General features: G+C 43.2%; 10 protein-coding genes across 10 annotated transcripts in view; 2 read left to right on the top strand and 8 right to left on the bottom strand.

Annotated features, from left to right (window-relative positions):
• The window catches only part of K450DRAFT_222232 (uncharacterized protein), a 1,751-nt gene extending 882 nt beyond the window's left edge, over positions 1-869 (top strand). The window contains exons 5-7 of the mRNA XM_051585868.1: positions 56-356; positions 477-566; positions 643-869. Of these exons, the coding sequence (XP_051448675.1) occupies positions 56-356; positions 477-566; positions 643-756 (505 nt within the window). The 3' untranslated portion in view covers positions 757-869. The remainder of the gene's footprint in view (positions 1-55; positions 357-476; positions 567-642) is intronic.
• Positions 870-982: 113 nt separating this feature from the next.
• K450DRAFT_195950 (uncharacterized protein) lies at positions 983-4,715 on the bottom strand (the record flags this gene model as incomplete). The annotated part of the gene is made up of 3 exons (XM_051584511.1): positions 983-1,615; positions 1,714-2,985; positions 3,084-4,715. The coding sequence occupies 3 exons, from the start codon at positions 4,713-4,715 to the stop codon at positions 983-985; spliced, it is 3,537 nt and encodes a 1,178-aa protein (XP_051448674.1).
• Positions 4,716-5,161: 446 nt separating this feature from the next.
• Positions 5,162-5,932, bottom strand: K450DRAFT_222225 (uncharacterized protein). The gene is made up of 2 exons (XM_051585867.1): positions 5,637-5,932; positions 5,162-5,559 (listed from the first exon to the last, which is right to left on the bottom strand). The coding sequence occupies exons 1-2, from the start codon at positions 5,701-5,703 to the stop codon at positions 5,252-5,254; spliced, it is 375 nt and encodes a 124-aa protein (XP_051448673.1). The 5' UTR covers positions 5,704-5,932; the 3' UTR covers positions 5,162-5,251.
• Positions 5,933-8,611: 2,679 nt separating this feature from the next.
• K450DRAFT_222220 (uncharacterized protein) lies at positions 8,612-10,367 on the bottom strand. The gene is made up of 7 exons (XM_051585866.1): positions 10,218-10,367; positions 10,066-10,152; positions 9,830-9,989; positions 9,695-9,749; positions 9,559-9,609; positions 9,253-9,491; positions 8,612-9,187 (listed from the first exon to the last, which is right to left on the bottom strand). The coding sequence occupies exons 2-7, from the start codon at positions 10,143-10,145 to the stop codon at positions 8,693-8,695; spliced, it is 1,080 nt and encodes a 359-aa protein (XP_051448672.1). The 5' UTR covers positions 10,146-10,152; positions 10,218-10,367; the 3' UTR covers positions 8,612-8,692.
• Positions 10,368-10,755: 388 nt separating this feature from the next.
• Positions 10,756-11,245, bottom strand: K450DRAFT_222218 (uncharacterized protein). The gene has a single exon (XM_051585865.1). It carries the CDS (start codon positions 11,150-11,152, stop codon positions 10,841-10,843), a length of 312 nt encoding a protein of 103 aa, XP_051448671.1. The 5' UTR covers positions 11,153-11,245; the 3' UTR covers positions 10,756-10,840.
• Positions 11,165-13,090, bottom strand: K450DRAFT_183099 (uncharacterized protein). Its single transcript, XM_051584401.1, has 6 exons — positions 12,804-13,090; positions 12,416-12,643; positions 12,173-12,303; positions 11,805-12,100; positions 11,620-11,731; positions 11,165-11,498 (listed from the first exon to the last, which is right to left on the bottom strand). Exons 1-6 carry the CDS (start codon positions 12,880-12,882, stop codon positions 11,340-11,342), a joined length of 1,005 nt encoding a protein of 334 aa, XP_051448670.1. The 5' UTR covers positions 12,883-13,090; the 3' UTR covers positions 11,165-11,339.
• Positions 13,091-13,180: 90 nt separating this feature from the next.
• K450DRAFT_222215 (uncharacterized protein) lies at positions 13,181-14,865 on the bottom strand. Its single transcript, XM_051585864.1, has 5 exons — positions 14,407-14,865; positions 14,176-14,302; positions 13,879-14,097; positions 13,594-13,810; positions 13,181-13,511 (listed from the first exon to the last, which is right to left on the bottom strand). Exons 1-5 carry the CDS (start codon positions 14,538-14,540, stop codon positions 13,405-13,407), a joined length of 804 nt encoding a protein of 267 aa, XP_051448669.1. The 5' UTR covers positions 14,541-14,865; the 3' UTR covers positions 13,181-13,404.
• A 1,344-nt stretch (positions 14,866-16,209) lies between these two features.
• On the top strand, positions 16,210-18,425 carry K450DRAFT_222199 (uncharacterized protein). Its single transcript, XM_051585863.1, has 3 exons — positions 16,210-17,622; positions 17,693-18,068; positions 18,138-18,425. The coding sequence occupies exons 1-3, from the start codon at positions 16,387-16,389 to the stop codon at positions 18,326-18,328; spliced, it is 1,803 nt and encodes a 600-aa protein (XP_051448668.1). The 5' UTR covers positions 16,210-16,386; the 3' UTR covers positions 18,329-18,425.
• Positions 18,426-19,478: 1,053 nt separating this feature from the next.
• Positions 19,479-20,408, bottom strand: K450DRAFT_195942 (uncharacterized protein; the record flags this gene model as incomplete). The annotated part of the gene is made up of 5 exons (XM_051584510.1): positions 19,479-19,616; positions 19,680-19,928; positions 20,020-20,149; positions 20,184-20,232; positions 20,282-20,408. 5 exons carry the CDS (start codon positions 20,406-20,408, stop codon positions 19,479-19,481), a joined length of 693 nt encoding a protein of 230 aa, XP_051448667.1.
• Positions 20,409-20,793: 385 nt separating this feature from the next.
• On the bottom strand, positions 20,794-21,909 carry K450DRAFT_268251 (uncharacterized protein; the record flags this gene model as incomplete). The annotated part of the gene is made up of 1 exon (XM_051592869.1): positions 20,794-21,909. The coding sequence occupies one exon, from the start codon at positions 21,907-21,909 to the stop codon at positions 20,794-20,796; it is 1,116 nt and encodes a 371-aa protein (XP_051448666.1).
• Between the last annotated feature and the right edge of the window lie 783 nt (positions 21,910-22,692).

Below are 22,692 nucleotides of genomic sequence, written 5' to 3'. Positions count from 1 at the left end.
TTTTTAGGCTTGTCATGCCAAGTGATGTTATTAACAACATTCCCAATTTTGGTAGACACCGGTATCGGGCTGCGCATCAATGCTCTGCGGACGCCAAGGCTATCAAGGATAAAGAGGATCGTAAGATCACTGCTCGGATGAAAATTGAAGAGCATTTAGGAAAACGTCCATTGGAGAAAACAGCTACGCCTTCCACTATAGTTAGACCTAAGCGGCTCAATCCTAAGTTGGAATTGATGAAATTGAAGACGAGGGCTAAAGGAGATGACGGTGTGCCACAAGAGTCTCGCCTCTACTTCACTGTTCACTTTCCAGAAAGCAGTAAAAAGGACCCCGTTCCTCTCTTCTTTGATAAGGTAAAAAAAAAAAAAACATCATCCTCTGCCTTCCAAAAAAAATAATTTGGGATTCGACCTCAGCTTGAAGCTGCTACCAGTCATTACGCCATGTTGCTGAAAAGTTTTTCTCCATGTTAGACTCAGTCGATTGGCCGCATGCTAGACCGGATAGCACAGTTGGGCAATATATCCAATAACAATCATAAATTAGACTCTGTCGATCCAAACGTAAGTGATGCTCGTGACTTTTACCCCTAGTTTCATGATCTTTCTATAACATTCTCGGCTACTGCACCTATTACAGAGACTGCATTTACTGACTTGGCCTGACAAGACAAACTTGGCCACGGAGAAACGAATTGAGCATGTGCTCAACAACGGGGTAGATGTTATGATAGAATATGGCAACTCAATATAGCCTTCAACCTTTTTGTTTGTATATTTTTTATAGCATACTGTATGGCTAAAAAAAAAAAGAGGGGAAGGGGAATGAATGAATTCAATGTATGAAGAAAAAAATCGAATGAATGGAAGGGGTTAAACCGCAGGTTTTCTTTAGCCACAGCGGATTTTTCTTTGGTGATATTGGTTTTTTACAAACGATTAATGGAAAAAGAATTAAATAAATGAGCTATATCATCATATTACATTACACTGTCGGGTTTGTTATAAGGTTGGTTGTAAGGCACAAACTGACTGCCAACAGAACTATGCTCTGACGGCGTACCAGGGCTGGACGCAGAGCGCGGATGCATGGTAATGTAGTCTACATCCGAGAACCCAGTAGAGGTCCAAGGCACAGAAGCATAGACGTCGGAAGGTGGAGTACGCTGCTCTTGATTGAGAACCGGAGGGTTGATACCGAACATGTTGATGGTATCGGTCAAGTCATTCATCATATGGTCAGCATAGTCGTTTCGAGGTACATAAGGTTGCTGGGCTTGGAGTCGAACTTGTGCCTGCACGCGTTCCCAAAGTTTTTTGTTTCTGTCAATGGCCGCCATCACCTTATCCACTTCAGAAGTGATTCTTTCCATGGCGGACTCGGCTTGACTTCGCACTTGTACTTGGAGTTGCAGTCTTGCTCTTCTAGTATCTGAGCCACCAGAGTTGGCAATGATATAACGAGTTTCATTTTCAGCCAACGTCAGTTCTCTGATGGCTTCCTTCAATTGCGCTATTTGATTGCGAAGATCGATACGAGGTCTAGGAAGGGTCATCAGGATATTGTTGGTCATAAGTGCCTCATTCAGCATACGATAGCCGTCAATTGTAACCTATGTTGGAAGGATATGGGGGGATGGTTAGTTACCGGAAAAACAAAACGAATTTGTCACTTCATGCTGCATCGTGGTCATTGAAAAAAGAAACTTACGCTATTGTCTTCAATGTCAAGATAGGTAATGGTTTGGTTGACCTTGATAACGTCGGCCAGAGCTGTAATGCCAACATCGCCAAATCGAACTCCACGCAAGACCAACTTCTTCAGCACAGTGTTATAGGCAAGTGCAGAGAGTGCAGAAGACATGGCTTTTCCAAGACCAATTCTGGTGCCATTCTCGTCTTCTCCGCCGGACAAGTGAAGTTCTTGTAACTTCTTGTTACGTTCAAACAGGGTGGCAAGTTTCTTGATGGTATCCGGACCCACGGCTCCACTTTGTCTGGAGGACGGAAGGACACGCATACCTGACAGATCCAATTTAACAAGCGTCTCGTTGTCCATCATACTATCCAAGAACTCTTGCAGAGAGTTTTCATCCCATTCAAGGTCACGGAAACCCATGCTAAGGGGTGTGTAACTCTGCATGATGGCATACCAAAGTCTAGGCAAATGATTGGTATGTCTGAAAATTGGGTTCTGCGAAAAGTCAACATGGATGGCCATGTTCTTGGACCGGGCAATGGCGATCAAGATATCCCGAACATGGCCAGCATGTAAGCCACATCCGTCCAAGTGGAGCGATTTGATGTTAGCGAAAGATGGCGTTATAATCCATTGACACAAAGTGAGCACATGTTCATCCGAAAGTGGTGTTAAGCCGAGATCTAGAGTTTCCAGCTTAGTTAGATCTAATGTCATTGGGTCTGGAAGGTAGCCACAATTTCGGAGTCTGATATGGTCGAGACGATTGCAACGGCGGAAGATGCCGTCAACTTGCGCGACACTGATGTTGCTGGTATTGGAGGATATGTCCAAATATTTCATGTGGCCAGGAGAGCGCATATACACGGCTTGCAGAATTGTATCAATTTGCATGGCATCCAAACCACAGCCACTCACTACAAGCTCTCGAATTGCCTTTCTTGCCACTAGAATTCCTCGGGCGAGAGCATCCACATCATTGGCAGAGAGGGTATTGTTCTTGAGGTGAAGGCTGTTCAAGCCTGTTTGCTTGGACTGCAAAACTGTACCAATGACGGAAATGGGAGAATGCGTGTGCTTGGATCCTCCGATATTACAATCGGATAGATCCAGACCCCGGAGTTTCTTATTGTGGAGAATAAGGGTATAAAGTTCACTTGCCAAAACGTTTTCAACATGTTGACCGTCTTCAATGCTGACGGTCCAGCCATCATCTTTCTTTCCGGACCAAGAGTTGATTTCGCTTAGATCGACATTGGCAAAGGATATTTTGCGGAAGGTAGTCTGAAGATGGCATAAAAATATGAATTGTGTGTGAGAAGGGGGCAGTGATTTGAAATAGTATTATGCATGCTCAGGCTGTGCATCAAAGTTTAACTTACATTATGTCGTAGAGATCTCATAAAGGCTAAGAGCTCATATCGGGTATACAACGGAGTAGATTCGCCTATCTCGTTGGCAGGGTGAAGTTCCAAGCTCAATCCATCTTCTGTATCGGCTGTAGAATCCACCACGTAATTGAATCTAGCTTTGTTTAAATTGAATGCGGCGCAATAAGCTTCTAAAAGGCGATTGAATCCAAAATCATCGATTTTGCTAATGTCGGTCATAGGCAACATGCGTACGTTTTGGATACTGTCATTTGCAATCAGTTGGTATGGAGGCGTGGGGTAGAGAGGGACCAGAGAATGGATAGCTCTACGAATATCTTGTAGAAGTTCTTCGCAGTGACTGGTGGCCAATTCCACAATTTTGGAGTCAGCTTGGACTTGGCGAAACTTGAGGCGCAGTGTATCGTCATTCCCATCCAAAGTCATCGACTGCAAAGCCAAAAAGCCATACCTATCACGGCCAACAGTGTTGATATGATCTTCGTCCGATTGTTCATTTGGTAAGATATAGATACTGAACTTTCCCAATGCAACATTGATGGTAGCGAATAATTCCTTGTACTGTCCCGAATTATCACTCTTCAGTCGCTTATATCTAAAGATTGCCTTATGCATCACTATTTCGTCGTTATTGTCGGGAATGTCCTTATGTCTGGAAAGGCGATGCGTACCACGAAGTCGGTCTTGTCTTGAAACAAAATGGGTTCGGGGCAGGTAGACACGAGTGAGAGAGCGAAGTCGGTCCATCCATTTTAAACGATCGCTGGAGGACACCACCGTAAAGTTAATGGATGATACCTGTCTTGCTTCTTCATCAGCTACGTAGTCTATGCGGAAAGTGTAGGGAGCTCCACCAACAGCGTGAATTGCAATGATGTTGTCCACTCGCAGCATAAAATGATCCTTGCTGGTAAAGATTTTGGACGGTGGTGAGACAGGGATGCTACGGGATTGGTTGGACGCAAACAAGTCCAGGGACTGATTAGCTTTCTGTTGGTTTTTAAACCGCAGTAGATGTTGATTGGTGAGGACTACATATTCCTTTTTGGTTCTCGATAACCTGCTACGCTCAAAGTCGTGAGTAACATCACTGGCGTAGACGACGTTAATTGTGGCCTCATGCTGGTTCATAGCATTTCTGGCGGCTTGCTTCTCGGCATTTGATGGTGGGTATGTCGGGAACTGATTCACATCAACTACCCCTGGAGTGTGAGGAGGGGAAAGTGGTATCAATGACGAACTACCCATCACAGTGTCTGAAGTGTTGCTCCTTGACAGGTTAGGATGCGACAAAGCCGGGGAGTTTGGGTCCGAAATGGAAGACGACCTATAGGCATAGACATCGTTTGACAGGGCCGAGAGAGAGGTGTTCGTTCTCAGGGGTGCTGATCTTATTGAATCACTGGAGTGGACAGACATGGAAGAACGATGTTGTGAATAGTCCCGAGGATGCTTGTAAGAAGAAACACTTATGTCGTCTTCAGTGGCGGCTGTGGAGGCTCTGGAGAGAGTACTGAAGATGGACGTTCTGTGACTAAGTAAGGTTGAACGGTTGGATGAAGGTGGTCGACTGGCAACGGTGTTCTTCCGAGACGAATCGCTAAAGCCAAAATTTTTGAGCATGGAAGTACAGGACACCAGTATTTAAACTACCGTAACTGATCCTAATATGAAAAGCAAGTTCGAAAGCCCGAAAACTTCGCAGCTGGTTATTATTACGCTTGTATATCCCACAATCGCCTGTGCCACCTTCCAGAATAACCGCACAGACAACATGGCAAAAAAAAAAGTTCAATACAGTTGTCCAATCATAAGTCCGCTTTCCTCCGCATGTGTCAAGGGATTTGCAATAGAGACACCACCACTTCATGCACGTGGACTGCTCTCTGCTGAGAGGACTGGAAAACATGGAAAAATGTCTATCCACCACGACATCGGTTTTTCATTTTTATAAGCTATTCTGTTTCTGCTTGAACTAGTCCATCTATGTTTCTTTCAAAGAACATGGAGTACACTTTCAGGGCTCAGGCCTAGTTGAACAGGCTATAGACGAAGAGGTTCTCCGCTGTCAACGAAAAAGGAGGAAAACAATACTACCTTTCTAAGTATTAAAAAAGAAAAGAAAAAAAGGTTGAAAAACAGAGTTATGTATGGCGTGTCTAGATACTATTTACAAGGTTTAAGGCGGTCAACAGTATGGCCAACCTTACAAGAAAGGATGCTTGTGAGAAATTCCGTGGTACTGAATTTTGGCCTGCAGAGTATTTGGTGACAGACGGGCTTGGTGCAACAGTAATAGGAGCGAAGTCGTCCATTGTAGACGATGCTGTTGCGTGAAGGGTGCCGGTGGTATTGATGACAGGTACAATTTGCGCCTTACTGCCATCATTGACGTTGTGATTTACCGCCTCATCAAACGGGTTGGAATTTGCAACATCTCCGACTTTCTGCGTCTCACCTTGCTCGTCTATATCCCAGACAAGAAACCGTTCAGCAATTTTGTGTGCCACAGCTTTAAAATAGAATAGCTGAGCATTTACTCACCTTGTGCCGACACTAAAGTGGCTACTATCAAAACAATGACGATGTAGGAAGATTTACGAGCGAACATGCTAACATACGGTGACACAAGGAAAGGAATGAATGGGGGAAGCAAGACAAAGGAAAATCCAAAGGTAATTACATAATAAAGTCAATGGGAATTTGCACTTGTTATAAGGCACATCATATCTTTGCGGAGACAATGCATAGTTCAATGCAAGAAAGACGGGGTTTTGCCTCGTTGATTATTGAATGAGGAGTTGTAAAGGGGGCCCTGAATGGGGCATCGTTCACACGGGCTGATGGATAACTTCAATTTGACTGGTTTTGTCGTTGATGGCTTCTATCCTCAGCTTATGCCAGCAAAAGATACCGTCGTCAACGCAGGCCTGTCACTTTGCCACCTTTGCCCATCTGAATGGCAAAAAAAAAAAACCTCGCTGCTGTATTGCTATATGAATGTCAAACCTTACCCCTTTTTTATAGTCACTTTCTTAATGTGTGCCTGTCCGTTTTGTTGGCCAACAAAGATGACCTCCCCTGTCTTGGAATGCATTACAAAGCTATAGCAAGTAAGCTAGCATTGATTTTTGAATCACTCCTTCCAGTCATTTGGTCAGAACTTAGCCCCTCATCCATGCGTACAGCGTGCAATCTCCTGGTAAGAAATATATAATTGAACATGGGTGTTTGAGCAACTTTTTTGTGTGTTGTATCTTTACAAGATAAAAATAAGGTCTGATGTAAATGTGACAATTTGAGTACATTAAGAAAAACGGTGGGTAGGATGAAAGGTAAAGACGGCTGTCATAAGAATCAGCAAATGATTGACTTCTATGGGGGGGGGGGCTTTGCTGTTGTCTCAGCAAGGGATATGAAATGAATGGCATTCATTCAGGCTTTTGCTGGTTTAAAATCTGTGTCAAAGAGACGCTCCCCAAATCAGTACAAGAACCTCGCTTATACATGCTTCCAATGAAACTTACTTATTGTCTGACATGAATCCGCGGACCCGGTTGTAGTCTGGAAGGGCTTCAATGGGACCAAGGCCAACAATGGCAACTTCCTTGTCCGAAAGATATTCCTTGGCGACACGACGAACATCATCTACAGTGATGCTGGAAACAGCGACTTCAACCTCATGTGGCGACATTCGCTTGCTTGACGTCAACATTTGTCGTCCAATGTCTTCAGCAATGGCAGTGGATCCATCCAAACCAAGCAACAAGCTAGCCTTTAACTGCATCTTGGATCGTTCGACCTCTCCCTCTGTCACAGTCGTAGCAAGTCGTGCCCATTCCTTTTGTGTGAAATAGATCAAGTCGTCCAGTTGTGTTTTGTTCTCGGAAATGAGATAAATACCCCACAAACCGGTATCTTTGTAGGAAGTGTTGAAAGACATGAAAGAGTTTGCAAGTTGATGCTTGTTCACGACGGCTGAAAGTCTAGAAGACATATGACCGGTGGCTCCCAAAGTACGATCCCAAGATCCAATAATGGATTGGAGAACGAGGATAGGGAAATAATCAGGGGATGTCCAGCTAACTCCCTCGACAGCCATGGCAATGTGTGCCTGAGGCATGGTGTCGTCACGCATGCGGATTTCAGAACCAGTGAACTTGGGTTTACCTGTCATGACCTTGGATCCAACCGATTGACTAGTCTCGCAAGGCAGATTGCCAAAATTCTTTTCAGCCAGACTGACAAGATGGTCATGGTCCACACTTCCAGCACCTACCAAGACCATACGGTCACCAGAGTAGTTGGTCTTGATGTAATTAGCAAGGTCATCTCGGGTGAGAGACTGAATATTTTCCTTGGGTCCCAAGATAGTACGGCCAAGAGACTGTCCCTGGAAAGCAGTGGCGTGCAAATGGTCAAACACGACCTCTTCGAGTTGCTTATCCACTTCTTCCTGTTCTCTCAAGATAACATCTCTCTCGCGTTCAATAGCTTTGTATTCGAGTTTGGAATTTTGAAGAATATCGGACAAAATCTCGACAGCTTGGGGAACGTCGCTTTTGAACGCTTTGGCATAATAAACGGTTTGTTCTCGAGAAGTATAGGCGTTCAAGTGAGCACCCATGTTTTCAATTTGAAGTTCCAAGTCTCTTTGCGTGCGAGTGTTAGTGCCCTATAGGAAACAAGTGTTAGTAGTTCTGGACATTGTCTTCGAGAAGTCGGAGTCGGTACTCGCCTTGAATGCCATGTGTTCAAGAAAATGAGCAGCGCCATTGTTCTTTTCGTTCTCTGCGCGAGAGCCAGCATCAATCCATACGCCAACAGTTGCTGTTTGAGCAGTTGGATTCTCTTCCGTAGCAACTGTCAATCCATTTGCCAAAGTGGTGGTGCGAGTGGCTGGGAAGAGATTAGTAGCGGTTGCGAGAGGTCGAATAAACTAGAGGAATAAGAATAATTGTCAATCATGGAGGTTATCGTACGGCTTTTCAATACATAGAAGCAGAAGGAAATGGTCAACTCTATTGCACGTTTGACGATCGCCAATGTAGATTGGGTAGATCGTATACACTAAAGAAGCTAGGAGGCGCCTCAAATAGAGCAGCAAAAAACACTAGTTTAGTTCTAGTTATTTACCTTCTTAGCAATGCCGGTGCGAGATTTGATCGCATTCGAGAGCAGTAAACGTGAAGCCATATGAATTACAGTAAGGGTTTTTGGTCAGCAAAGGGGGTTCGATAAACTTGGTTACTGGCACAGTCAATGAATTGTGACGTGGAATTCGGGTCAACAGTCATCAATTTTTCGGGACACTTCTGTGAGTCAAAAAAATTCAAACATTGCTGTGGTGGCAAACATCTTGACCAGTTTGTAAATATTTGGTAGCGCAATGTAATTAGCCCATATACATCGTTATATTGATAGAGAAGGCACATCATTAAGAAGAGGTCTATTAATAGTGTAGTAGCGTCTATTGTATGTAGCTAACCAAGGAGTTGTAAAGTTATATGATATGGTGGAATACCATTTTTCAGTTAATAGAATCTTCAGTCGGCCACCATTTATGAAGTATTGTCCTCTTTTTATGAATATGCTATATATTAACGCTGGACCTGTCTATGACCACTTCTCCTTCGTGTTACCTCTCCACTGCTAAGTGCTGCACCGCCTGTAGCAAAAGTCTTGTCTTGAGCTTGGAGAATCTCACTTTCCAAGGAGAATTTCCCTGGAGAATACAAGTCGATAGGCGAGAATTTGTATGGGAGTCCCTTTGCATCGCATTCACTTTCTGATGCTTTTTTCTGCTTTTGTTCTTGCTCCCAAGTTCGCCAATCGCTGTGACCATTCAAATACGCAATATTTGGTCTGGCTCTACGACCAAATTGAAGGGTGACATGGTTGGAACAGAGGATGGCGAAAATCATGACGATAAGCTGAACGGGAACAAATGAAAATGCCACTATGTATGTAGTCTTAAGAAACGAGCTTTCAAATTGATGTAATTTGTATTCGCAGCCTGGGAGCAGTGACTTTGGAAAGCAGCGGTCAAAATAAGTCGCATGATCGGAGGGGTTATCGAATCCACAACAGTGTAACTATAGTGTCAAGGCAGCATCAATAGCAGAAAAAACGGTAGACTGTCAGAGGCTTATCAACTTACGGTATTCTGAAGGGCTATGCGAGCATTACTGCTTAGGTTGTAACGCCATTGCATACCTAGTTTCGCGCTGAGATTCCAAGTGTCTTGTTTGTAGCCGAGATATCCAATAGCGCACAATAGGCCAAAGCATGGCCACAACCATAGACAATACCAACCAAGCAACCTTCTGTCTTTCCTGATGATACCTGCCATTCCAATACAAGCAACCACCATGCTTAGTAGAGAGAAGGCGAGAGTGACTGATTATACATGGTATAAGTAAAATGGGCTTCACGAAGGCGGGGGGGATTAATTTTTTTTTTTTACCTCCTAGAATACTTGCGTTGGCAGCAACAACGATTGGAGCGTTGGTGTAGCCTGTCAGATAGTAAAAGGAAATGACGTTTTCAATACTAAAGTACGCAAAAAATGGATCGAAATTGATGAATGGTTGTCCATGTACCTTCTCCATACGTAACCATGCAGGCAATGAATGCCATGGTGGCATATAACATAAACTAGTACGAAACCCAACCAGTGTATTAGCAAATCATCGTAGCAAACTTTCTATTTTCCCTTATCCGAGGAAATTACTTACGAAGATGTTGGAAAATAACAGCAACCATCGGGATTTTGTCCATCCATAATACAGCCTTCCTCTCTGAACGCCAGGCTTTGTTGGTGACCTATCTTTCTCATCCTGTGGCAAGTTGGGCCCTACTTCACTTTGATTGTTCGGTATGGTGTCTGTCGAGTTGCTAGTATTGCAATTTTTTTATATGAATAAAACATTCTTTAACGCATGAGAATTCGTTTTCGAGCATGATGCATTACCTGAGACTAGTTATCGTATACATCTTGTTTTCAACTTCGTTGAAGTCGGTGATCTTAGGTGGTAGTCGACGGTCTGTCATTTCTTTTCTAGTATATGCCGATGTGAATAGAAAGAATGAGGATAATAGATAGTGTTCTTGATACTGATGTACCTGTAGGCAAGTTAACGTTTTGCGCGAGCAAGCGAACAGTAAAGACAAAGGAGCCACACTATTGTGAAAATTATGGTAAGAAAAAGAGGCGGACCCAAAAAAAATCTACCATCCGGAAGAATGAATGTCACGACTGGTACGCATATTCTCGGGTAGGACGATATGACGAATGCCGTGTCTTACTTGGCTTCTCAGATAATCATTGTAAGGCGATTCAATTGGTTTGGCGCATTGCAAATGCGACTAACAGTAGAAAATGCAAAAAAAAAAAAAGTTTATGGTCTCGTCCAACATGTTTACCGTTGGTTGAAAACATGTGAAAAAGATAGACTGACAAATTGTGTAATACATAACGTTGTTCTATGAAGGTGGGACAATTTTTAAATAGCTTCTTCGTGGGAGTCTAGTTTGACAACGGGAAGTCCCCAAGTCATTCCACGACTTGGACTGGTCAAGAATTATGTAGAGGCCTAGGAAAGAATGATTCCGAGAAATGTAGTGGATGATTTCAAACAATAATGTAATTTACGGTTCATGTCGCTCCAATAATATTATTAAATGAAATAAAAATATAAATAAAAATTACGAAAAGCAGGCATTACCCACATTCAGTGCCAACCATTTCACGAGCAAGCTTTTCTTTTCTCTTCTTCATTTGATATGAGAGTCCATAAAGGAAAAAAGAAAGGAAAAGAAAAAAATGAAAAGGGGGAGAGGGGTAAAAGCTGGTACAGTGAGAGATTGAATGCTAACAAAAGTGCTTGCAATTCTAACTTACAATTATTCTGGCAAATGAAGGAGGCTAACGAAAACGTGGTGAAGCACGAAGACAGATGAGCTTCTACTTGGGGGGTGATTGGGTAGCGAAGGTTAATTTTAAAAAATGGGATGAAGTAAGGAAAAAGGTCGTTGGGATAAGAAGCAAGATGATACATGTTGTGTTGTATAAAAAAAAAAAAAAAAAGATACTTCAAAGAACAGAGATAACCGCGTAAATATCTAATTAATAATTAAACTCAATACACTCGTTGTCATTCGATACTGTCATGTCCAGACATACCAATATCGAACGAATATGAGAGAGGAGAATGAGGAGTGGGGGATATAAAGAAGAAGAGCCCATTATGTCGCCATGACCAGGTTTTTGACTCCTTTGGGAGTGGAGTCATCATTGAGATGCTTCGAGTTGTAGCGCAAGGCAGGCATCAAGTTGGAAGCACTCGAATTCTGTGGAATATTAAAAACGTTGATTGCCTGAATCAACTTTACCGAGTTCTTAATCTAGTGAATAGGAAGCAAAGTGTTAGTCATGAGGGCTGAGGCAATAAAAATCCGGAAGAAAAAGTCAAGGGGGCGCGATGAGCTTTTCCGTTTCCAAAAAGAAAGAAATAAGTATAATTACATTGATGGGAGATTGTTTAGAGAAGGCACCATGGGGGTCAATATGATCATACAAGATGATCGACACAACCATGACTTTAAGGCAGAACGCGGCTGTTTCCGGTCGTTGGTTTCTGAAGAAAGGTAAAAAAAAAAAAGGTCAAAAATCATTAGATAAAAGGTAAATCCACGCTTAAAAAAACATACCTCTTCTTGCTAACGGCAAGGAAGCAGGAAGCCCATATGGCAGTTAAACAGTCGCAAACACTCTTTTGAACACTGTGCTTAAGAACGTAGTTGGCAGTGGTGTCGATGACGCATTTGAGCATTGGAGTGGGGTAAGCGATAAACAATGAAATGCGGTTAGCTTGCTCGTCTTCAATCATGGCGTTGCGAAGATCCGACTGCTGACCGTCGTCATCGGTATTCTTGTTACTGTATCGACCGCGTTGAAGCATTCTTCGGTAGTATGAGAAATCATTCTGCAAGCTGGCGTTACGCATCTAGAGAAGGAACGGGTGGATTAGAAACGAGAACGGTGGGGATTTCATCACTTGAATCTTTCATTCCGGTACCTTCAAATAATCAAACTCAAAGACGAAGTCCAGTATCTCGGCCAACAACTTTGTAAGACCTTGATACTTCTCCAAATTCTTGTTCACGTCTCCCGAGCAGAGCATACTGAGCAATTGGGGGAGGCAATCCTCTAAAAGGGGAGAAAATAACAAAATGATCAGCTTAAGGACAAGACAGGGAAAGGAGGATCGGCGGGCCATCGATTGGCAAGCCATTTGGGTGAATGAAACATTTCTCTTTACCTAGTTCAGCAGCATACTCGTAAAAGTCCCGTAATTTGTCGACAATGGGCAAAACGGCTTCCCATGCACGGTTTTCGTTTTCTGGCGTGGGAGACGCAATGGCTGCACGAATAAGATCAGATGCCGATTGATAGTTTTTCAATTGATTCAACAATTCCGGAGCAGGTTGGACCAGCATGGATGAGATTTGATTATACAAGAAAAGCTCTTCGTCATTTGGCGTTGCGTCTGTGAATAAAATAATTAATTTTTTTTAGTTAGGGAGACCTTGGTTGGTTCGAGAAAAGAGACCCTAGTGGGGCGGAATCCCATCTGTAATGGTTATCCCCTCCCCCCAAAAAGAGTCCCTTGCAGATCACTTTTTGGTCAAGGTGCGAACATCACTTACTCTCGATATCGAAAGCGACGTCTGGTACCATAGCGTCAGTACCGTTGCGAATGTTGAGGTTGGAGAGGAATTGGCCCATTGTGCGGAATGAATGTAATGATGATGTACAAGATGATTATGTGGTAAGAGTAGTAAGAGATTAGATGACCTCTTTACGGGTCAATGGGCAACTTGCGAGATGATGATGATTAGAGAAAGGGATGTTGAAAAAAATATATAGTGTATATTTAAAAAAATTTATTGACTTGCAAAAAAACAAAACTCACCCAAGCTTAAAAAAGTTTTCTATGGAAAAACTAGTGCTAGCCCAGCCCTATTCCTCCATCCTAAATAAGATGGTTCAAAAAGCCTCTCCCCTTTTCCCCTTGGTCTCTACTCTCCTCTCCTTTAAATGATCTCTTGACAGATCATGTGCGCTGCTCAGCGTCATGATACCGTCGATCGCTGGCAAGGATCAATTTTATAAATATCGCGCCAAAAACTTTCTATGGATTGCCAATTGCGGGGTTATTACGATGTGTAACACTTGTGTTCCCAGTGGATAAAACTGAAATTTTTATAGGTGAAAAACAAAAGGAAAGTAAAGAAGACAGAAAGGGTTCTATGCGCTGGAAGGCAATTCAGCCTTGATCTTAATGCCATTGTTGTAGTTTGGCTGTTCAGGCTTATCTGACCCTTGCTCAAAGTTCGGGGGCTTGGGTACAATGCCTGAAAGTAGAAAGAGATGAACAGGGTTAGTTGGTTTAAAATAGATGCCGTGTTTCCAGTTCAGTCCGTTATTCGCGCTTACCTAAAAGCTCAAACATCTTTTGGTCATCTGTGAATTCGTTGTTGGGGGTAGTGAGTAGTTTGTCACCAGTGAAGATGGAGTTAGCTCCAGCCAAGAAGCACATGGCTTGCTCCGACTGACTAAATCGGACGCGACCGGCCGAAAGGCGAACCATCGACTTGGGCATCACGATACGTGCAGTTGCGATCATACGAATCATTTCGAAAATAGACACGGGCTGAAAAGATGCATGTAATGTTACTTCACTGGTCTAACAACCACGCGCGACGTTTGTTTCTGTCTTACCTCTTGCTTTTCCAGAGGAGTACCTTCAACCGCCAAGAGAGCATTGATGGGGACAGATTCGGGGTGTTGACCCAAGGTGGACAAAGTATGGAGCATACCGACTCTGTCTTCGTTCGTTTCACCAAGACCAATGATACCACCAGAGCAAACTGATATACCAGCACCTTGTGCGTGGGAAATGGTCTCCAATCGTTCATCGTAGGATCGAGTGGTGATAATCTATAATATGGACAGGCCCATATTTAGTAAGTGATGGTAGCCCATTGTCTGAGTACTGGGTAAGGGGACAGGGTTTACCTTGGGATAGAACTCGCGACTAGTGTCCAAATTGTGGTTATAAGCAGTAAGACCAGCGTCCTTCAATCGCTTGGCTTGATCTTCGTTGAGCATACCGAGTGTGCAGCAAACTTCCATTCCCATTCCGCTAAAGAGATAAGATGACGCATTGGTTAAAACCCCACTTACGATCATCCATACCTTTCATAACAAGGTGGGTGTGATGAAGCCTGTGATAAAAACAACACTTACCGAATCTCTGTCACGTAGCCCAAAATCTTGTTGAAGTTGCTCTTTCTACCGGCCAAATCTCTCCATGCTGCACCCATACAGAAACTGTCAATCCAAACCCAGTTAAAAACATTGTTCGAGTCAGATAAGCCCATCGCATTTTTTTTTTTAGCACTCCGGTTATGGTGTTCCCCAATGAAAGACAATGATCGATCTTACCGAGTACTACCGGCAGCCTTTGCCTTACGAGCAGCATCCAACACTTCTCCAGTATCCAACATCTTTTGTGCCTTGACAAGTGTCTTATGGTGTGATGATTGTGGGCAGTACTTGCAATCCTCGGAGCATCCACCAGTCTTGATAGAAAGGAGTGTGCATTGCTGGACTTCAAGTGGGTTGAAGTTCTCACGGTGAACCTTAGCCTGTTGCATATGGATGCAGATGCATTGAGAAAAATTAGCGACAGGTTACATAAGACGAGGCGAGATGGGGAGGATCGCGCTTTTTCATTGATGTGTCAATGAACAGTATTTGTCGATGATGATAATCTTGATCTTTTTTTTCCCTACTTGATCTCTCAAAATATGCCCTTCACGAGATTGATACGTACACCATAAAACAACAAATCCATGAGGGGAGAGTCAAAAATCTCCTGGATTTCCTCTCTCTTCCAGTCGTTGCGTAGAGGTCCACTGGAGTGAGCAGCAGCAGCAGAAACGGCCTTGGGGGCGACATTCTTAGCTTCGGTTACAGACGCCATGCGAGCTGGAGTGGCAGTGCCATAAAGGCGTTGTGAAAGCTTCAAAGGCTTGAATGCAAGGCGAAAGGCGGACATGATCCTCGTCGGTAATGCAGAGTTGGGGGAAGAACTAAACAACAGCAAAGATATTCAGTCGGTAAAAAAATCTCTATCGTTCAAGGCACCGCTCACACCCCAAACAGATCACGTGTGCTGGGTAGCCCTTGATTTCTGAATGATGGCCTGGGGTGGAGCTGAGAATGATTGGTCAGCCAAATCGCTAGCCCGCACGCTCAGTTCTCAGGATATTAAATAAAAAATCGCGACAACAAAGAATGAACCTAGCAAATTTGCAACTGCACTGATGGATCTTTCGTTTAAGACGCGTAGAAGGCACCTTTGGCCCATGATGATAAAGGATACCAATTTGTTTCCGGCCCAACACTTCGCAACCCCATCATCTGGGCTGGACCTCTCGGGGCTAAGGAGGGGTTTGAAAAAGGTGACTGACCATGTATCGTTGGGACCTGTCAAAAAATAAAATACGAAAACCGCGTTGGGGAACGGCTTCTATTTCGTGACATTTGGAAATGCCTTCATTACATTTGCCGTCCCGGGCATTCCAAGCTTACAATGTCTTTGCTGCCAACACCAATGTCGGAAAGACCATTTTCGCAACCGGTTTATGTAGAGCAGCAGCACTTCAAGCTCAACAGAACAACAAACGAGTTTTTTACCTGAAGCCCGTGCAAACTGGATATCCTGTCGACAGTGACGCCAGGCATGTCGATACCTTTACAAAAGGCGTTTCCACAACCACGTTGTATGCGTATAAAGACCCTGTTAGCCCTCACGTTGCAACTTTGGAGGTATGTACTGCACGGATGAGTTGCCACGGTATCGTGTAAATGTTTCCTAAAGGGTTATTGATATAGGCACCACGCGATGAAGAGATTCTCGAAAAAGTTCGAAAGCATATGCTAGGATGTGTGGAAGATGGCAAACAGGTGAATGGATCTTACCTGTTTCTCGAAACAGCTGGTGGAGTTCATAGTCCAGCAATGTCAGGTACGGCTTAATGGCTTGATTTAGCTGGTGTATCGTGAGAAAGTCACTATCGAAATGGTACTGACTTCATTTATGGGTATATAGGCACATCGCAATCCGAGCTATATCGCTCTCTTAGATTACCCACTGTTCTGATTGGAGACTCTAAGTTGGGAGGTATTTCTACCACCGTTACCTCTTACGAATCCTTGCAGATGCGAGGCTACGATATACCAGAGATTCTTCTCTTCAATGACAAAGCATGGAATAATCATGAATACCTTGTTAAGCGATTCAAAGACGAAGCCGATGTATCTACCGTACCGCTTCCACCAGCGCAATTGGAAGATCCAGTCAAGGAATTGGAGTCGATGAAGAAGTACTATGAGCAAGTGGACGAACATCTTCACCCGGTGATTGAACGACTGGATCGCAAACATCAAGAAAGATTTGAGCGCTTGGAAACCATGGCACAGAAATCGCGTGATGTTTTCTGGTGGCCATTTACACAACATGACATGGTAAAGGAAGTCACGGTCATTGACTCAGCTTACAATGATCATATGTATACCTATGCTCCCGAAGCTCCTGGTAAAAAGGAATTGCAACCTAAGGAAATGTTCGATGCATGCGCTAGTTGGTGGACACAAGGATTGGGCCATGCAAATCCTAAACTAACTCTCGCTGCTGCCTATGCTGCTGGTCGTTATGGACACGTCATGTTCCCTGAGGCCACAAATGAACCCGCCTTGAAGTTGGCGGAAGCGATGTTGGAACAAAATGATTGGGCTCAACGAGTCTTCTTCTCCGATAACGGTAGTACCGCAATGGAAGTCGCCATCAAGATGGCTATCCGGTCCACGACGATTCGTTACGGATGGGACGATAAACTCAAGCCTGAAATCATTGGTTTGAACGGCAGTTACCATGGTGACACTATCGGCGCTATGGATGCTTGCGCTCCCAATGTGTACAACGGTCAAGTACAATGGTACCAACCAAGAGGTCATTGGTATGATCCACCGACCGTGCAGACTCGACGTGGAAAGGTAGTTGTGACCATTCCGGATGAAATCAAGAGCAAGCAGGACTCTGTCAGTTATGAATCCTTGGGAAGTCTGTTTGACCCAGAGCGTCTAGAGAATGACGAGTTGAAGGATGTTTATCAGCGATTCATTCGCCAGTCACTGGAAAGCCTTTCAAGTCAAGGTCGTAAGTTTGGCGCATTACTTATGGAACCCGTTCTGATGGGATCTGGTGGTATGGTGGTGAGCGATCCCTTGTTTCAAAAGGCTCTTGTGGACGTCGTCAGAAAGGATGGAGCCGAGCTGTTAGGTAATGGTACACAAGGACAAACAGGCGAATGGCAAGGTTTGCCTATCGTCATTGATGAAGTCTTTGCTGGCATGTACCGTCTGGGCCGATCAAGAGCTAGTAGTTACCTTGGTGTGGTAAGTAATTGCACCTGAGGGAGTTTCAAGAAAAATAGAAGTACAAAAATTTTAACTTGGCTATTTACAGACTCCAGATATTGCCGCATATGCAAAAGTTTTGACAGGAGGTTTAATTCCACTTGCCTTGACCATTACAACCGACTCTATTTTCAACAACTTCTTGTCAGACAATAAGGCCGATTGTTTGTTGCACGGTCACTCCTACACTGCCCATCCAATGGGTTGCGCAGTTGCAAAAGCTTCCATTGACATTTTGGAACAATTGAACAGCGATGGCTCATGGAGCCACTATAAGCAGGATTGGGGAGTCAAGGCGAATGAAAACATTTGGTCCATGTGGAACAAGAACACAGTTGATTTCCTTTCCCACTTGCCCAATGTTCAGGGTGTCAATGCAATTGGATCTGTTTTGGCTGTTGAGTTGAAGGATGCCGAAGGAAGAGGTATGTAATTGACAAGACTTATAATTGATTTGGACAGTAGACTAACAGCAGGCTCTCAATTTGTTTTAGGCTACACATCAGCTGCCTCGGCTAAGATCATAGCGAAGATGAGGAGCCATGAGTTTGAGCATACTAATATCAACATGTTTGCTCGCCCACTTGGAAATGTGATCTATGTTATGGCATCTCAGAGAACCCGACCTGAACAAATTAAGGTGCTTGAACAGACGTTGTTGCAGTGCTTAGAAGAGGAGTTGTAAAATAAAAAGTCATTCTTTAATTGCTGCATTGTGTCATGACAGCTTTTCTCCCCACTTTGTATTCAAAAATAAAAAATTATAGACACTCAACACCAACCTTCTCCCATTCTTCCCTTCGATATTACTCCTCCAAGACATTTTTCATTAGTATACAATATGAGCAACCACGATAAACAGTTGAAAGCTCATGAGACCTTGAAAGCCAAAGACCAAGGTATGCATTGATCGCTTCGAAGCGTAGCATTCATTGAAAAAATTTGATACACCAGCTTTGATCACAGATGCAAACACCGTTCTTGCCACGGATACCGATGCATCGCAGATTATTGACAAAGGTCAGAATTTACTTCTGACTCAAGCATTCATCCCGACGTCTTCTGAGGAAATGCATGGTAAATCAACATGTTTGAATTATATGTCAACAGTAGGGAAATCCCGCTGTCTGAGCATACATCTGAGTACTTGAATTTCTAGTCGAAGACATCATTCACACGATGCCAAATGAAGTTTGCGTCGACAATATTATCACAGATCTACCTATATGGCCATCGACGTTTCACATAGCTTCCAGGCACGTTTACAGTTCTGGCGAGCCAGTTTCAGGTCTAAAGATGGTAACTTTTTCGTTATTTTCGGTATGAACTTCTTTAATAATGGGGTTTACCGATACACATAGTCCAATTCCGTCTTTAGGATAAGTCGGACGCAGACCCTTTCATGGGATATACCAAGGATTCTATGTAGACATGTTCTCGTCATGCTAATAAATTAACTGCCACACTGTTTGTTTTTCACAAAGTCTTCTCAACACCAACACCATTCCTTATGTACACACAGTTCGATTTATAGTTTCTGCTGTTATTTGTTGATCTTTACATTACAAAGCCTTTGCGATTGGATGGAGAAGAGGCGTTTATAAAGGCATGCTTTCACAATTGCTGTAAATTTTATGCACAAATAAACGTGAATTTGCACTAGCTCAACGTTGCGTGATGCAATATGAGTGATCATAGGGTAGATGTGGATACAATGGATCACAACCCGTCAAACTAGGTGAGTGGTGTATTTTTCGTTTTCTGTAAATGGTTAAGGGGTAACAATGCGATACTGAGTGGTAAAAAGGGTAATGAATGGTAATGAATTGTAAAGATTATTTCAACTCCACAACTTGAAAGCCTTCAGCGTCCAGGTCGACTTTGAAATCAACAGTGGGTTTTTCATCGTTGTTTATCTTGCCAACTTTCTTCGTTTGGATGCAATGTTGATGAATTCCAAGTGATAGGAACAACTAGAAAGAGGTCGAGTCAGATATTGCTGTATACTAGGTGATAGCGGATTTGTAGATACTCACATTGATGACAAGGTTGAAAACAACACCGAGAGATTGCCACATTATCGATGCTGTGATGATTTCAGCACAGAACTGATGGGTGTCACATCCTGGGCACGGAGGAGTGTCAAGGTACAGGCTGGCACAAGTTGCGACACGTTGATCTCTAGCTATGACTGTGGCAATCAAAGTCGTCAATGAGTCGGCAAAGCTCAACACTGTCAAAGCATAGCTCAGATAGGCGGTGATGATAACCCCTTTGATGAATTTCTAAATGGTAATTTCAGCAGTATTCAGTAAGTAACCTTCCGATATCCTTTTCGAGATATGGTTTGAGCAAAAGGGAGATCTCCTTTGTTACCTTCTTGATCATATACAACGACGCACAAGATACAACCACTAATAGTAAACTGAGCGAGTAGCCCACGTAAAGGATTGGGACTGTCAAGTTAGATAAATAGGCTAAGGTAGGTGAGTACATGATACAGATTCTACATGTCAAGCGTAACTAGATTCAATTCTTACTGGGAGTCTTTGCGCGAAATGACATCCATGCCTCCCAAGCCAGTCGAACCTGACCAAAAAAGTAGAGTTGAATGAGTTTCCAATGGCTCCGATCATACCACAAGTACTTTCCAATGCGATTCTCACCATCTGAGCTCCAGCAAAGAAAGCTATCCACTGGTATAGTTCGATATGCATTCCGAAGAAAACAATGTGCGCATCCGATTCTATTGTCTGATCACTCATGATGTGTATGGTTCAAAGATGAAGTGGAGTAGAGTGAGATAAAAATGCAGAAATCTATATGAAGGAAACAATTGTTCAGATCCTTTATTTTCATCACAGATTCATCAGTTTTTATAACTGTGATGCTATCTGACGGATTTTAAGGAAATAACCCTTAATGTGAAATTGTAAACAGATATTGGCCTGCTGAGAAACGAAGACTTGCACATATTCTCTAACGTCAACATTGAAATTTTTGGCTGCCGGATAACTTCAAGCGCAGCGACGGTCATCAGCAAAAATTTAGTCCATCATATAAATGAAAATGAGACATGTTTTATACACTATAGGTTTGGAACCTACGATCGACCAGGGTTTGACGATATGCTATAGAAAATTATATTGTTCATGTACAAGGATATACAGGAAGAGAGTTATGCTCCTGCGATGCTGGTCTGGACACAAACTCCAATTCCTCAAGTTTTCGTAACCGCTGCTTGAGCAGTGGAAGCAGTATCTCGCCACATATTGGGAATTTGGATATGGAAAGGTGAGTTAGATATGAACAGCAGCCTATAACGGCTTTGTAGCCTGCCGAGATACTTTCGATCAGCGAATCCTCATCTTGATCCTCCGCCATCCACCCTAAACATCCACGAACTTCTTCTTCACATGTGCCACTGAGCGTCAGTCTCCTCAGTTGATTTGAGCATCGGTAAAGGGCCCTACAGACGCTTGGTGCAGAAGAAAACAGTGCTATACCCGCTATATCAAGATCATGTATTGATGGCCAGTAGCAGACTACTTGTTCCAAGGCATGTCCATTCACTTCTGTAGCCACAAAATGTTGTATATGCTTTTGCTCCTTCAAAAAGCTGACGCTAGCCATACTCATGAATCCTTGTATGATTACTTTTTGAAGTTTTGTGTTAACAAAGCACTTCACGAGAGATGCATACAGACTTCCGCTACTAATTGGAAAGGAAATTTGTAATTCCTGAAGTTGATGTTCAATAGGCTGAATGAGCTGACATAGTTGTACCTCATGAGATGAACAGTACGTATATGTATCGCTGCAAGTAAGGGTGATTGACGATATGTTTGGGAAGAGACGAAGAACGTTGCTATGTGTGTATGGAGACAAATCCAAGGTCTGAAAGCGAATGGAGTCTCTTTCAAGTTGTTTGGAGTGCAGTGAATCTAATTGAAGGTAGACCGCTTTGGGTACGTGTAGTAACTCTCGGCTTACTGGGCATAATGTTGCAGTCAGAGAATATTCCGAGAACCGTATCTGCTCTTCTTCGTTGAACGCTGGTAAGACTTCAAGAGAGACTTTGATGTACTGATATAAGTCAAGAAATTGAGGATATGCAAGTAACAGTGAGAAACCATCCAGTAGAGCATCGGTATTGGAGGCAGCGGGTGCGTCTAGGCTTAGTCCGAGTAGTTTGAATATGTATTGTCTTATCTCAGTAGGACAAGTATCGAGCCAAGAAGCGGTCAGCAAGGACGAAGTTAGCATTAGGACAATACCACAGGTTGGTCAAAAGTATGCTAATGGCGACTTGCAAGGTAGTAAGGTCAGTTGAATTCGAGGGATGAGTGTTATATAGGCTTTAATTTAAGTTGAGAACTTGTGGTGGGATGGTTGCCCAAAAAAGGGGTTGGACTCCAATGGCGTGCTTCGCCGCTTTCATGACGGTATAACTTTAGGTGTATAAATTAGTTTTGGGTAAATGGGAGTTTTGGTAATGAAACCGGTCATATAAGATAGTTCAATAGTTACTATGTTCAAAAAACTGCCTTTCGTCCTTCAAATGGTGCTATTTCGCTTACCGGAACAGGTGGTCGTTCGCTCAAGCCTAGCATCGCCGAACTCAAAAAAGAAATGTGGCATATCCATCCCACAATATTATTTTCAGTTTAAAGTAACAATGCAGATGATTGATCTGTGGACAAAAGGCTGATCTGGTCATATCTCTATGTTGGAAACTGTCCATAGAAGATGATGGCAATGAAGAAAGCTGGGTCAAATATTAGGACGATGGAGTTGTGTTCGAAGAAGAGCATAGATTGAAAAAGGTCTATACAGAAGTAGTCAATTCATCATGGGAAAAGAGAGTTGTAATATTGTATAAAATGAAGGCCCAGATCCGTTGATTTCCCTCATAGACACTCTCAGTGACTACAATGAATTTAATATGCAGGGCATCTCACTACTACCAATACAGCATCATTATCAGCACAACATGGCTACCAGTGATTGCCGCGACCTACAAAGATAATTAGGCATTTTGAAACAATA

This window comes from Umbelopsis ramanniana (genome assembly GCF_025399195.1).
Source record: "Umbelopsis ramanniana AG unplaced genomic scaffold K450scaffold_4, whole genome shotgun sequence".
In the NCBI taxonomy this organism is placed as follows: Eukaryota; Fungi; Mucoromycota; class Umbelopsidomycetes; order Umbelopsidales; family Umbelopsidaceae; genus Umbelopsis; species Umbelopsis ramanniana.
This window is presented reverse-complemented; position numbering and strand designations above follow the sequence as displayed.

What these genes read in the sequence shown, in the direction of transcription:
- K450DRAFT_222225 (XM_051585867.1), bottom strand. Translation starts at nt 5,703, where the DNA reads ATGTTCGCTCGTAAATCTTCCTACATCGTCATTGTTTTGATAGTAGCC. An exon ending in CACTTTAGTGTCGGCACAAG is followed by an intron (nt 5,560 to 5,636) that starts GTGAGTAAATGC and finishes TCTGGGATATAG; the next exon opens with ACGAGCAAGGTGAGACGCAG.
- K450DRAFT_222220 (XM_051585866.1), bottom strand. Translation starts at nt 10,145, where the DNA reads ATGACAGACCGTCGACTACCACCTAAGATCACCGACTTCAACGAAGTT. An exon ending in TATACGATAACTAGTCTCAG is followed by an intron (nt 9,990 to 10,065) that starts GTAATGCATCAT and finishes TTGCAATACTAG; the next exon opens with CAACTCGACAGACACCATAC. An exon ending in TGTTATTTTCCAACATCTTC is followed by an intron (nt 9,750 to 9,829) that starts GTAAGTAATTTC and finishes GTTTCGTACTAG; the next exon opens with TTTATGTTATATGCCACCAT.
- K450DRAFT_222218 (XM_051585865.1), bottom strand. Translation starts at nt 11,152, where the DNA reads ATGTATCATCTTGCTTCTTATCCCAACGACCTTTTTCCTTACTTCATC.
- K450DRAFT_183099 (XM_051584401.1), bottom strand. Translation starts at nt 12,882, where the DNA reads ATGGGCCAATTCCTCTCCAACCTCAACATTCGCAACGGTACTGACGCT. An exon ending in TTGAGTTTGATTATTTGAAG is followed by an intron (nt 12,101 to 12,172) that starts GTACCGGAATGA and finishes TTCCTTCTCTAG; the next exon opens with ATGCGTAACGCCAGCTTGCA. An exon ending in CTAAACAATCTCCCATCAAT is followed by an intron (nt 11,499 to 11,619) that starts GTAATTATACTT and finishes CCTATTCACTAG; the next exon opens with ATTAAGAACTCGGTAAAGTT.
- K450DRAFT_222215 (XM_051585864.1), bottom strand. Translation starts at nt 14,540, where the DNA reads ATGGGCTTATCTGACTCGAACAATGTTTTTAACTGGGTTTGGATTGAC. An exon ending in GTCGCGAGTTCTATCCCAAG is followed by an intron (nt 14,098 to 14,175) that starts GTAAACCCTGTC and finishes TCCATATTATAG; the next exon opens with ATTATCACCACTCGATCCTA. An exon ending in AAAGATGTTTGAGCTTTTAG is followed by an intron (nt 13,512 to 13,593) that starts GTAAGCGCGAAT and finishes TTCTACTTTCAG; the next exon opens with GCATTGTACCCAAGCCCCCG.
- K450DRAFT_222199 (XM_051585863.1), top strand. Translation starts at nt 16,387, where the DNA reads ATGCGAGGCTACGATATACCAGAGATTCTTCTCTTCAATGACAAAGCA. An exon ending in CTAGTAGTTACCTTGGTGTG is followed by an intron (nt 17,623 to 17,692) that starts GTAAGTAATTGC and finishes GGCTATTTACAG; the next exon opens with ACTCCAGATATTGCCGCATA. An exon ending in GAAGGATGCCGAAGGAAGAG is followed by an intron (nt 18,069 to 18,137) that starts GTATGTAATTGA and finishes AATTTGTTTTAG; the next exon opens with GCTACACATCAGCTGCCTCG.